Consider the following 14,207-nt stretch of genomic DNA (forward strand, 5'->3'; position numbering starts at 1 on the left):
CTACGCCCTATTGCCCTTATAGACTTTCCGGGCTGGATTATCCTCATCCATACGAATTAAGTGACCCGCTCATTATCACCTATTGAGCCAGTCATGGTATCGTTCATAGATTTCGTCGTTATGTAGGCTACGGAATCGTCCACCCTCATGTAGGGGGCCAAAAATTCTTCACAGGATTCTTCTCTCGAACGCGGCCAACAGTTCGCAATTCTTCTTGCTAAGAACCCAAGTCTCCGAGGAATACATGAGAACTGGCAAGACCATTGTCTAGTACAGTAAGAGCTTTGACCCTATGGTGAGATGTTTCGAGCGGAAAAGTTTTTGTAAGCTGAAATAGGCTCTGTTGGCTGACAACAACCGTGCGCGGATTTCATCATCGTAGTTGTTATCGGTTGTGATTTTCGACCCTAGATAGGAGAAATTGTCAACGATCTCAAAGTTGTATTCTCCTATCCTTATTCTTCTTCGTGTTTGTGTTTGACCAGTGCGGTTTGATGTTGTTGGTTGATTCGTCTTCGGTGCTGACGTTGCCACCACATACTTTGTCTTGCCTTCATTGATGTGCAGCCCAAGATCTCGCGCCGCCTGCTCGATCTGGATGAAGGCAGTTTGTACGTCTCGGGTGGTTTTCCCCATGATGTCGATATCGTCCAGCATAGGCTAGTAGTTGGGTGGACTTAAAGAAGATCGTACCTCTTACATTTACCTCAGCACCACGGATCACTTTCTCGAGGGCCAGGTTAATATATTACCTAAAAATACTAATTCATATGGGAATTAATCAGTGGATAGATTATAAAGTTTGGTCTGAGCAGTGATAAAATTATCGTGGTTAAGCACGTGCATTCGTTACTATCTTTAGACAGAAATAAATTCATAGATTTTATAAAGGTGTTACATCAAACTTATGTGGATCCGGACTGTTCACTAAGAGTTCATTGAAACCTTGTCAGCTAGACCAGGTTGATGGGAGATGTTAGCCCATTCAATTTAAATTTGCGCAATAAACATTCCTTTCTATCTTTATGTTTACTATTTGGTTTGCGATTTCACTTTTCTATCTCAACAATGCGCCCCTGTCAATATGTATTTCATTCATTTTCTTTGTTGACTCATTTCAAGGATTTCTATTCAATACTGAAGTCGAAATTGGGGATCTTCAGTGGGAAATTTGATACAACAACCGTCAATAATATAAGCCACAGTTACTCATGTTTGGGTGAAGTTCCCATAGCGTTCAAAGCCAACTGAACAAAGATGGATACTTCATCATGGCCATTAACAAAATCAATGCAGAGAATGAAGATTATTCACCATCCATTGACAGGCGAACCACAACGGAATAGCTGCATAAACACGCGGAATGAATCGATTATCTGAAATTGCAAATGACCAGTAAAATACTCAATTTACACAAATGTGTGGAATCCTACAGGGATTAACTTTCAATTACAAATGGAGCTAAATCAATTTTCCGCCATACAATCCATGCATGCACGATTGTAGTTAATGATTTCTGCCTTGTACCAGTCAGCTTTGGCCCAGGCCCAGGCGAGATGTACTTAAAAGGACTTGGCCCAAACTTGCAATTAGCACAAAACAATATCTACTACTACGTTAAGAAATTCCCAAAGAACGATCAATGAAGTAGTCATCCCTGACTTGGAACTAAAACATAGATTACAATGATTTGACAAAAACAATGGCAATTTTCCGGGGAAACTTGGCAAAAGCGCTTTGAAATAATGCATTTATAATATTAATGGTGCCATGGCTCCAAGGAGCCATCTATGCCATTTGTTTTGTTGCAATGCCTGTCGAATACCAACCAGTCACTTGTACATAAGAAGCGTAGAAAAATATCGAATCGTAGACTGTCGTCAACTGAAAAACTGGAGAATATTATTTTATTCTCGGATAATCTATTAATAAATGTCATAGTTGCGAAACGTATAGAAAGTTGGTGGAATGCCAACCTAAAATAAATGGATTCAACGAAGAGTTTTATTAAAATGGAGTGTAAACATTTTTTTTAATGAACTGATGAGTTATCTGCAAATTAGTGTCCGAAACTATTCGATGCCACTAATGAATCGTAATAAGCCATTTTATTACCAAAATTTAACTACAGGAGATAAGAACAAAAACCAACCGGTTAAGACGAGCTACACTCGTTCTAAATTTATCATCCGCAGCAGAAGTATTTCACATTCGAAAACAAAAAGTGAGAATCGTGGCTTGTGTGTATTTTCGAAATGAATTCATGATAATTTTGAGGAATTCATTTTTATCACTTTGAATAATTGGAAGGAACCCGTTATATTTGGAACACAGCGTGAAGCAAAAAAGTGTGGTGAGGGATTCCACGTGACAGTAAAATTTAATATTGTAGTCCGATATTACGGAAAGAGTTTTTTTCGAAATTTACTAACGAGAAGAAAATCCTACTATTGAAGTTCGAACGCTTTTCAGTGTTGTTTTCGTATTGTTTTCTTTCTAAACGAAAATTTAACCTTTCCGAATTTGACTTGGCGAAAGGTAACATTCTTAAAAATAGCATCTGTAATAACGACTTCAGACCAGTGAATAACGGCGAGGTCACCTTCTCGACAATAACATACGCCGGAGTGTGCAAGTCTTCAGTACCAGCATATATCACTAGCAAAGGCAGTAGCCACATTCTGGAACTGGGAAACGCTTGACACACCCTACTGGATCAGCAATCACAAACCTATCTTGATACAAAGTCTGAATGTCAAGCGCAAAGATGTCTTCAGACTAGCTAACATTAAACTTAGAAAACCTACAGCCCCAAGATGACGTGAGGAATTTCACGGTTCAAATACAGGAGCAGATCAAGTGGGCGATATACAAAGTTAGGCGAACCACAAGGCCCAAGGACCGGTAGAATGAAAACCTAGAATCCCATCAAAGAGAAAAATGAAAGCGATGGGAATTTTCAGACAAATTCCAAACTATGAGAATTCCCTCGGGACCAAACATGCAACTAAACGATAAAGGGGGAAATCAATAGGGCAGACCGACACCAAACAGTTCGGGCTAAAACTCAGGGGTTTCAAAAACTTCCAGGGAGAGTCCAGATAACTTACATCATCGGATAAAGACATAAAACAAAAATTTCTCACAGAAATAGAAAGTAACTATGGCAAAAGATCTGTACCCCTAGATACAACACCTTATGCTTCCTATTGCCATGCGGACTTAAACAGAAACGATCGCAACAAAGTTTTTGCTAAGTACAAGAGACCGTCCGCTCCAGGCAATGATAAGATACTTTACTCTTATGTCAATTGGCTGAATGAAGGAACCAAATTAAACTTTCTGAACGCGCTTAATAGGGTCCTCCAACCACAAGAATGGAGGACAGTCAAGATTATTCCAATACTCAAAAACAGCATTGATCTGAACAATACCCTGAACTTCAGACCTATCTCCCTAATAAACACTTTTGCCAAAATTCTTAACGAAAGAAAATAAATCCATACCACCTCGTTCTTAAACGACATGTTGCTGTAAATTTCTCGAGCCAAGAGTAAGTCGTGAAAGCTGTGTCTTTTGACATCAGCAAAGGTACTTTTCAATCTGTAAACAACATCGCTTCATTCCAAACTAAATGACTCAACTGACATCTATCAATACGCAAATGACTTTATCATCCTTGCTATGAGGACAGGAAATGATCAGCTGGATAGGCTACTACAAAAACAGTTTGACCTTTTTATGAATAAATGTAAAACCCTGAAACTCCCAGTGAACAGATATAAGTCTAGCGTTATTGCTTTTGGGAGAAATAATGGCAAATCATATAAAATTTTGGTAGATCAGCCCCTCTAAAAGAGGTACCGGAGATTACGTTTTTAGGCAGGACAATTAAGAAATCCATATCCTTGAAAGATCACGTCAATAATATAATCATAAAGGCGAAACAAACTTCGAGGGTAGTAAACTTTGCCACAAGTTTCTCGTGGGAAGTAAAACCTGAGAGAGCCGCAAAACTGTTTAGGACCATTGTGAGACCAGTGCTTGATTATGCTGCTGCCTCCACGCTTTGACGCCCAAATACCTGGAAAACAGAATAGCCACGATTGTGGCCTCAGTTGAAAAGATGCGTGGGATTAATTAAGTCTTCACCACATCATGTGGCTTGTGCTCTGGCGGGCGAAAGGCGCTATTGGCCTCTAAGGAGCTGATAAGGCCCAAAAGATCTACTCCCACCTCCTATAAATTGGTCATAGAAAATCGCATGGCTAAAAATGGTCGATCGGTAACTTATAATTTCCAGCAAGCCTATAATAACTTGAAGATCTATGAGGAGAAAAGAAGAATGGGAAACCTGCTGATGCAGCAACATTGGCTGAGACCTCGAGCTGCGCGGTGGTCTCTGGCCGTCCTTGAGTCAAAGGTGGCTGCAGGATACAACCAATGACGGTCCTCTCTGCAGAACTGAATGGGTTAAAATGGCCACGCAAATGTGCTGAACGCTTCAGGTATGAACGGTTTTGTGTATTTCTTATATAAAGACATTTGAGTGTGAATTTGTCCCATCAGTACGTAACACGTAATATACGCTTATATTATATGAGAATATCCACTTTCGGGTGATATTAACATCCCAAATCTTGAATTTCCAAAGAAGTGACAACTTTGACTTATTATAACTTTGTTAATAATAGTGCGATTCCCACTAAACTTGGTAGGATCTCTATATCACAGCCTACATTACCGCAAAATTTCGTGGTGTTAGGATGAACTTAAGGGGGGTTCTACAGCCCTGATCAGCGGAAGCACCATGGTTTCATCCTTTGCAGCTGAGGATGTAATTTGGGTAGGGCAGAATAAAATCAAAAAAGACTGGCAAGATGAATACTAGGCATTATCATCATCATCAATGGCGCAACAACCGGTATCCGGTCTAGGCCTGCCTTAATAAGGAACTCCAGACATCTCGATTTTGCGCCGAGGTTAATCAATTCGATATCCCTAAAAGCTGTCTGGCGTCCTGACCTACGCCATCACTTCATCTAAGGCAGGGTCTGCCTCATCTTCCTTTTCTACCATAGATATTGAGATATTGCCCTTATAGACTTTCCGGGCAGGATCATCCTCCTCCATACGAATTAAGTGACCCCCCACTGCAACCTGTTGACCCCGATTTTATCCACAACCAGATGGTCGTGATGTCACTCATAGATTTCACCCTTATATAGGCTACGGAATCGTCTATCCTTATGTAGGGGGCCAACAATTTTAAAGTCGATGGAAAGATGGTGCAACTGATGTCCATATTCCAACAGTTTTTCCGTCGCTTGCTGCAGAGAGAAAATTTGATCTGTCGATTTGCCTGGAGTCAAGCCTCTTTAGTATCGGACAAGATAATGGAGAATATCTTATAGATCGTACTCAGCAACGTGGTACCTATATAATTGCTGCACTGTGTAAAACAAAACCTTATTAAAATCGATTCACTGTCTGTCTGACACACGCACTTTTCTCCAAAACGGCGAAACCGATCCAAATGAAATTTAGTGGACAGATGTGAACTATGAAATCCCACGCATACAGCGAGTGGCATAAATTTAGGTGGAGTTTAAGGGGGACTCCCCATACATGCAAGGTGGGGATTAAAATTTCTTTATACCGAATATAGTCATTTAGGGTATCAAATGAAAGGTCTCTATTAGTACTTTCCAAAACTGACAAGTTTTGACGTGAATTGCAAAGCGCGTGAGTAAGGAGTCAAAATGTACAGACTTAAAGTGAGACAGGATTCATTTTCGGAAACTACCCAACCCAAAAATCCGAAAAAAATCAGAAAAGTGCACTTAGATGAAACCTACAGCTCAAAATATTTCCCATTGCGATATCTGCTCAAATAAACTTATTAATTGTATATTACTAACTTTTAGAAATTGGCTGAAAAACTCCCCTTATGTTCATTCTAGGAGTATTAAATTTTGCATCGGCATAGAGGGCAGAATCGTGCAAACGCACGTCAAGTTTCATGGAAATCCAACGATTAGTGTCAAAGTTATAGCAGTTCAAACTTATCAATTTCGTGCGAGTTAACAGCATCCTAAGCCATATAAATAAGATACTGACGTCATAATTAACGAGAATAATTGACATTCGAGTGAAATATTAAAATTCCATGTCTGAGGTAGGTTAAATTCTTCGCATTTGCTTATAATATTAAACTCAGAGTGTGAAGCGTATGAGGTTGACTATTACAGGGCTTCCCATGAAATTATTTATTTAAATCGCTTTCAAAAAAATAAAGGGCAACGGAATTTTTAACTATATGATACGCAGCTGTCATGCACTCGTCGCTCCTTACATCTCCTTCTTTTTAATAATAATAATAATACTCGTTGGCGCAACAATCCATGTTGAATCAGGGCCTTGAAGTGTGTTAGAGCACTTCATTCAAGACCGTAACGGTACACTACAGAACACTGTAGGAGGCAATGTGGTCAGCATTGCGCTCGCCCGAGATTATTACCCTGATTTGACTCAGGTACTCATTCACAGCTGAGTCGACTGGTATCCGACGTCAAATCACGATACAAATTCCACTGCCACCAGTGAGATTTGAACCGCGACCTTCCGTACGACAGCCTTGCGCTCTAACCACTCAGCTATCCGGACACACACTTCTTTTTCCTTAGCCTTAATCCCGTTTACAAGTGGTGTCGGCTCAACTGCCTCATCTGGATATAATCGCCAGGCTTTTAAATCTACATCCAGCGTATCAAGCCACCGTTCTTTCGGCCGGCCTTTTGGTCGCTTACCGTTGACTTCCATGTTCAGATCAATATTGGCAAGTGAATTCTCGTTAGCGCGAATTACGGGATCATACCATTGAAAACTCCTCTCTCGTAGTTTTTCCATAATCGGTGCAATCCCATAACGATCGCGGATATCCTCGTTTCGGATGTAATCAACACGTGTCATGCCACCAGTCCAATGCAACATCTTCGCCTCCATTCCGGCAAAAAGCCATTCATTGTCACATTCAACACGCAGAACTATAGAGAGCGGCAGACGGACGATATTGCGGTAAATTTTAGATTTGAGACGTTCGCTGATACGTCGATTATAAAGAACACCAGTTGTGGAAAGGCACTTCATCCAGGTCGCATTAACGCGTGAACCAATTTCATTACGCAGTTCTCCATTGGCTGATAGCATTGACTCGAGATATTTAATGCGCTCAGTTGTGGGCAGGCTACTGAAGCTAACAGCACTAAGCATTAGATATTGGAACCCTGTCAAGAACTGTTTGCAACAAGTGCATCGTTCACTGTGCCTTCCAAGAAACTTGGCGATGTGGTTCCGGAAACGGTAACATACGATTTTATTTCGTCTATTATCAAAAATGGCCCTAATGTTTTGGTTGCAGATTCGGTCTATTATATGGAAAAACAATAGTAAAATAATGCAAAGAAAGTCTCCACTGCTGAAGATTTTGCCCCGTTGATTGACCACTTCTTGACAGAAATTAATTTTAAAAAAGTTCGATTACAGCAAGCTGCTGTAAATTATAACCACTTTCACATTGCACTGGAAGTAACATTTAACAATAGACGAATTCATAGAAAAATAAATTGAGGAGAACAGAGTATAGTGCCGCAATGCTATTTTTTAACTTAAGCTCATGAAGTCGACACAGCATTTTTTACCTGATCGTATAAGAGAAGTAATCAAAAACGGAGGCGGGGTTACGAAAAATAAAATGCAAGGAGATGTTGGACTTCTACAATATTGAAATATTGAATATGAAATTTTGCATATTTTCTTAGCGTTTATAATCTAACAGACAGATACTGTACATGTACTACATATTTACCGACAACACTGAATTGTCGTTGAAATTCCATAAGAAAGCCACCGCAAATCATAACTGCTGGAAGATTTTATGGAACAAAGTCGTGAAATACGACATTTGCTGCCAATTTATGCCGATAGTCAGTATATGTGGATTCCCTCTACTGCGGTTCCCATAATCGATTTGCATCCTATATGGCTACCTAAAATATGTTGCCTTCCTACTAGCATCACCATTTAACAGTTCATGCAACGAAGACAAATCTTATCGTTTATTAATTTGCCAAACTTCCAAAGTTCGTAAAATATTATCAAAAATGCTGCTTGGTGCCAGCAACCACACTTGCCATGCTTCAGCGAACAAGTATTAAGAGTGCACTCCCCAATCTCCTGCGGTTGACAGCGACTTCAGCCGTAATGTGACGTCACCTGCATAAGCCGCATTATGCACAATACACATCCAGAAGTATCGGAAATGTGCTCCGCAGTTTCGAGCAAGATGCGATGCCCAACCAGCTTCGAATCTTTAGAAGCTTTAATTGCACACGTGAATGCTCCCCTTAGATAGGGTATGCTACCGCTTGTGTACTTGGCACATAAGCGGTTAACGAATCGTGAGTAAACGTTTAGTGCTAAGCGGGCTTTTCCCGCACTCTCTGCTTCGTCTCAAGATAACAACAAAAGCCGCCAAGCCCGGCGAGCCAGTTTGTGAGCTGTCAAGTGCACACCGTTGTTTGTGCAAAACTGGATATCCGTTTCAAGACTATCAGCCCCGAGGATACGCTGCAGATGCTTAGCATTCCCAGGATGTGAAAAGACCCCAATTATATAAAGTTGCTACGAACATATGCATTCATATTTCCGCAGACAGGGCGGAAAATCCGTGCAGAGGCGTTAAGTCGAGAGGAATTTCTATTCGAAACTAAATTCATTCTCCCGGATCCTTATCCTGTCTATAGAGATCAACTTCTTCCTGGCTCCTTGCCCATGTCCCCGGACACTCTCTGGTTCATCCCGCGGCCCCACCTACCGAGTTTCTGCGTGTGTGCTGTCAACCGCTAGCCAAGCCTTTAAGTAGAAAATGCTGCAATGCGGACGCATAAAATCCTCGAGAGGAACACGGGAGACTGAAGTCCAGCCAGACCTTCGATTCTGTCTAAAGATTCGTTGGTTGTTAAGGCCTGAGGCAAGTTAGGAAATGCATGCATAAACAAAACATCTGGCGAAAATGTATTTCCGAGTTATATGTGTAAGCAAAATGCGTTAGATGCGTGACGCCTCCTTCCAACAAACCATCCGGTCCAGACCTATCCTACATTTGACCAAGTGCACTCTCCTGAGGGCTCGTCCTGTTGTCGGCAGATGTCCAACCTGGCGCCTAAAGCCAGTCACCTCCAATCGGAACCAATCACCCACACTTCTCCGGAACAGGCCAAGGTTACAGCAGCACTCATGGGGTCAATCACCGCCGCCGGGTAATTACTCACGCGCCGTCTGGCTGCCGTGAAAGGCTGTGCACGCTGGAAATTCGAAAGCGAAAGTGACGCATTAGTCACCGCTTCCTGGCTGGAATTCCACAAATGTTGCAGATCGTTCAGGGCTGTTGAGCGGTTTCCCAGCGGTGACCCGATGAAAAGGGAAGCACTGACGGCCGCCAAGCTGGCTCTGCTCCGATTCATGCAAAATTTTATCAGCTGCCTCAAGCACCGCACAGTACACACTTCCACAGCACACGTTTCCGTGCGTGCAGCGCACGCATAAATTTCACACAACACCACGACCTCATGGCACCATCAGACGAAGCTTTGTCACCCGCACTGACACTGGGCACAGGTGCACGACATTGATAACGACGCGATACGGGAGAATGGGGGCACGCAATGCCCTGGAGAGGCTCACCCCCGCCCGCTTATCAGAGGGTGGCCCGCACACCGACCGCCACTGGCGCTACATGCATTCAGGCGGCGCGGAACAATTTCACGTCCTTAACACGGCGGTACCGGACAAGGGGCCACAGCAAACCCGTCGCAGGGTGAGATACGGTTCATTGATAACTTACCGTATGGGCGGGCTGGTACGCGAAAATTGTCCGCTTGCCATTACGCGTTAAATCCGTATTGAAGAGCACACGGAACCTCGCGACACATACACCACGCGCCATCTTTAATAGTTTACTGAACTGCTCCAAGTTTATTTCTCTCGCTGTCAACTCGCTGCCGGAGCTTTCGCAACTTTATCCGTGTGTGTGAGCTCCCATGCATGTGAAATCAACATTTTCTTATTTTATCGCCGCGCCGGCCGGCTTCTGCGCAAGCTTACGTCTCCGCCGGACCGAGCTTTATCCGCGAAATCCAACAGTTGGCAGAAAGCGCCGTTTCGCGGTGCCAATCGCTACGCACGAAAGATACAAGCCAGCAACCGTTGCATCGAACAACTGAACCAAGAGGCCCCCGTTTAACGGAATTTCAAAAATTTGTACTTGTACTTGGTTTTGGCAAATATTACAAAAAGCATTCAAATGTGTTCTGAAAATACTTTTATTTTGGTCAACAATATTACAAGCGGATCTGAAACTGTTATCAACCTTTTGAAGTGCATCTTTCTTGTGGTGTTTATAACATTTTCGCGTAATAACTTCTTAAAAATAAGCGGTCAAAACGACGGGATAATCTCATTACAAACTTTTGCCACGATTACGGTTTCCGTGGCCCCGCGATTTGAAGATGGATTCGGGCACAATTGCGCAAAATAAGATTGAAATAAAAAGTAAAAATTTTCGATATCACCCTCCGTTTTCGAAATATCAACGTTCAAATTTTCGAATTGACCAATAGCCAAAAAATGTAGTTCGTCACGCTTCCGGTAACCACGGATTTAAATGATGGATTCTTGTAAAATGAACCGACAATAAAATGTTTCGACATCTCGGTTAGCTTTCGGAATATTGAAAACTTTTCAATATTTCCCTTATTTCGCCAAATTGGACTTTAGTTCGTTGCCATTTTATTGTTATTCAATTTTAATTAAACAAACAACTTAACAAATTCTTTTGTTTAGCTTAAAAACTTGAAGGTAGCTTCGAATTTGTTAGAAATCCTACTCATTCCTGTTCTTTTTCGTGCGAATTCACTGTACTCACGCGACATATGATAACTTGCCCCACAACACAAGAAAATCAGAACTTTTTATACCGGAAGCACCCAGCGTCATCCGCATATTCATTGAGGCAAATTCGCTTCTCGGGGGGCAAATACCGTTTCTCCTTTTCCGGAGAAAATGGGGGCAGGTCTATCTCATTCAATTTAAGGCCATCCTGGAAATTTCTGCCCAATATCCCTTAATAAACTTGCTTTATGTCAGGCAGGAACTGCATGATCTGAGAACCAAGATCCTCTCTATACTTATTAAGATACACCTTTCTGTAAAAGAGCAGAGCCATGTTGTTGAGCGATATCCTTCATAATTGAATTAGTAGATACATCAATATTATCTGCTGCCTTGAAGTAATTACTTCATAATTAGCATTAGCATTAGCAAAAAAATATTACTGAGCATTATCAGCCGCCTAGCTCCCATTGAACTCAATAATGGCTATGTTGACTAATGTGTTCCAGGTATCCAATCACGGGTTACCCAGTTTTTATACCAGAATGTAAACAGAGAAAATCAGGTGAAGCTACCAATTTACTGGGTCATCGACAATGTGCTATTACTACAATCGGTGAGTGATCCCTTTAATGATAACTTTTTCAGTCTAAAGATAGTTGGGGAGACAGAGGCCAGTTCAAGAAGAGATGAGCGGCAATTGCATTCAGGCAGGAAATTGTGCGTCCGTACGCATATATTGCTGTAATAAACGAGGTGACCTCCGCCATTTGATCGAATTTTTCAAAAATCAGTTTTGGTTCTCTAAATCATTGACAGTATTGATTGGATTGGATTCTTCAACATATTTACTTTTTCTTATGATTTGTTCGCAAATGAACAGTACTAGGGCCGAACATTTGTTCAATACCTTCGTTCTGTTTTGCGCTATCGGCGCATATCCTCAATATTGAAGAATCCACAAACTTCTGAATGTATGGCCACAGTTCCCGCTTGTTTTTCGAGTTTCGAGCTTCGGCCCCAATTATGTCTTCTTTTAGTGAGAAAGGTCCCATCAATCTGGACCGTTTTACCTTCGCCACCTAGCACCACGTTACTGTGCGAAGCGATTACATCAGCTATTTCTCGACAATAGCTGTAGTAATCAACGACGAACGATGATGACGCCAAGAGAGCAAATGTCTAGAGACATCAATAACCTGCATCTTGGTGACGCAGAAAATTATTCTTGCAACCACCCCACGTACTTCAATACGCCAAAGAGTGGCTTCGAAGAACGTTCCCATGGCTTTGTTTAGTATCTTGCTGAAGCAAACAGATCCCTTTTACTTCGATCCTCGGCTTGATGCCATCACGAGCATCTACGGCGTCTATATGTTGCGGTCCACCAATGCTCGTTCCCTCAAATTTAAATGAGTACGGAGATGTTCATCACCAAGATACGGGTTACTGATGCCCATAGACATTTGCTCTCTTGGCGTCATCATCGAGGTGACTCCGAACTTAGCCAAAATACAATAGTTGATTACTCAAAACCAGAAACTGGGTGCTTCCGGTATAAAAATTTCTCTGATTTTCTTGTTGTGAGGCTAGTTATCATAAAGTAATACTTATTTTATGATATCGTGGGATTAATAGAATGAATGAACTAAAGAAATTAATTTGTATATCATTTCGCATTGTTAATTTTGTAAGGACCTAATTTGCTACGGCGGTCAAAGGGTAGTATAGGTCCCAGGGCGAAACGTGGATTGGTACCCACGATGGAGCATAAAACCTGGGAAACGCCTCCTGAACCAACACCAACAGCTCTATGTGGTGATCGCTGGGAGTTCTTTCTTTATGAAAAACTGCAGACGGAGAAGGTGAAGGCGAGTCTCCCGCGCCTAAAAACGGGACAAAATATGCCAACTGGCCCACCAACCCTACAGGGAAAACCGATGTAACGAAGCCACGGAAGGAGCCTCGGACAGGATGGTTTTTACAACGACGAACCCGGCAACGTCAACGGATTAACGATTTGCGCATTTTCTCATGGAACGTGCGCGCCCTCCAAGAGATTCCTAGAGAAGAGCCGCTACACCATATATTATATCGGCCATCCAGTAAACCATGTGCTCGGAGTAGGTTTCTTAGTCAGCCAAAATACTGCTGTTATCGGCTCTAAAAATATAAGCGAAAGGCTATGCACTCTCTCTCATAAACGTTCACGCCCCTACTGCGGAGACTGCAGAGTGGGAGAAGGATACCTTCTACGAGGCAGTTGTGCGGACCCTCGAAGCCTGTCCCAAGTATGATATCAAAATCATAAGGAAGAAGCCCGTATTCAGGCGATACGTCGGCTCCCATAGCATGGGAATACCAATGATAACGGACTGCGCATTATTCAGTTAGCAGTATCGCACGAAATGGTTGTTGGAAGTACCTGGTTTGCGCGGAAAGCGGTTCACTAACATACGTGGGACTCTCCAGACGGGACCATTTTCAACCAAATTGACCACATTCTGATTGAACACCGCCACCTCTCAGCCTTGATGAATGTCAGAACATATAGGGGGAGCCAATATAGACTCGGATCACTATCTCGTGGGCATGGTGCTCCGAGCTCGAATTACGACGCCACCTAAAATCCCCTCTGATAATCAGGCGAGAGTGAATACTGAAGCTATCCACAACACAGCCCTCGGGGACAACTATAAGAGGGAAATGGATGCCGCAATAACCGCAGTCAACAGAGGTCCAGGAGATGAAGTATCAAGAAATGATCTTCACAACCATCTGAAGAACGTTATCGGTGATAGAGCCACAAACATACTTGGCCCCAGCCTCAAGAAAAATTCGGAACGGCTAGTTTGACGATGAATATAAGCTATCAACGCAACGGCCGCATACCAAGTAATGTTGCACTCTCAAAGATGTTCATCCTGCCGAAACAAAGAGGGAAATCTGATTTCCGAAAGAATGGGCATATTGGAGCGATGGGTTGAGTACTTTGATGAACTACTGAACAACCAGAATATCGGTGAGTTGGAGGTCCCGCCAACTGAAAACGACGGACAAATACTACCATCACCACGTATAGGGGAAACAGTCCGTGCAATTCATCGGTTTAAAAATCATAAGTCGCCAGAAGCCGATGGAATTACAGCCAAATTCGTTAAATATGTCGGCGACCAGTTGCACCAAGTAGTTCATCAACTTGTGCTCAAGGTATGGAACAGTGAATCAATGCCTGACGATTGACAACGAGGTATTAT

The 14,207-nt window shown here is 42.3% G+C and overlaps 1 protein-coding gene across 5 annotated transcripts in view; it reads right to left on the bottom strand.

Moving 5' to 3' along the window:
* Positions 1 to 10,285, bottom strand: part of LOC119649858 (calcium uniporter protein, mitochondrial) — a 629,226-nt gene extending 618,941 nt beyond the window's left edge. For 3 of the 5 annotated variants that reach the window (XM_038052222.1, XM_038052223.1, XM_038052221.1), the window contains exon 1: positions 9,905 to 10,285. In XM_038052222.1, the coding sequence (XP_037908150.1) occupies positions 9,905 to 10,006 (102 nt within the window). In that variant the 5' untranslated portion in view covers positions 10,007 to 10,285. The remainder of the gene's footprint in view (positions 1 to 9,904) is intronic. The other 2 variants (XM_038052225.1, XM_038052224.1) reach the window with 1 other exon arrangement.
* Between the last annotated feature and the right edge of the window lie 3,922 nt (positions 10,286 to 14,207).

Source organism: Hermetia illucens, chromosome 2 (assembly GCF_905115235.1).
Source record: "Hermetia illucens chromosome 2, iHerIll2.2.curated.20191125, whole genome shotgun sequence".
In the NCBI taxonomy this organism is placed as follows: Eukaryota; Metazoa; Arthropoda; class Insecta; order Diptera; family Stratiomyidae; genus Hermetia; species Hermetia illucens.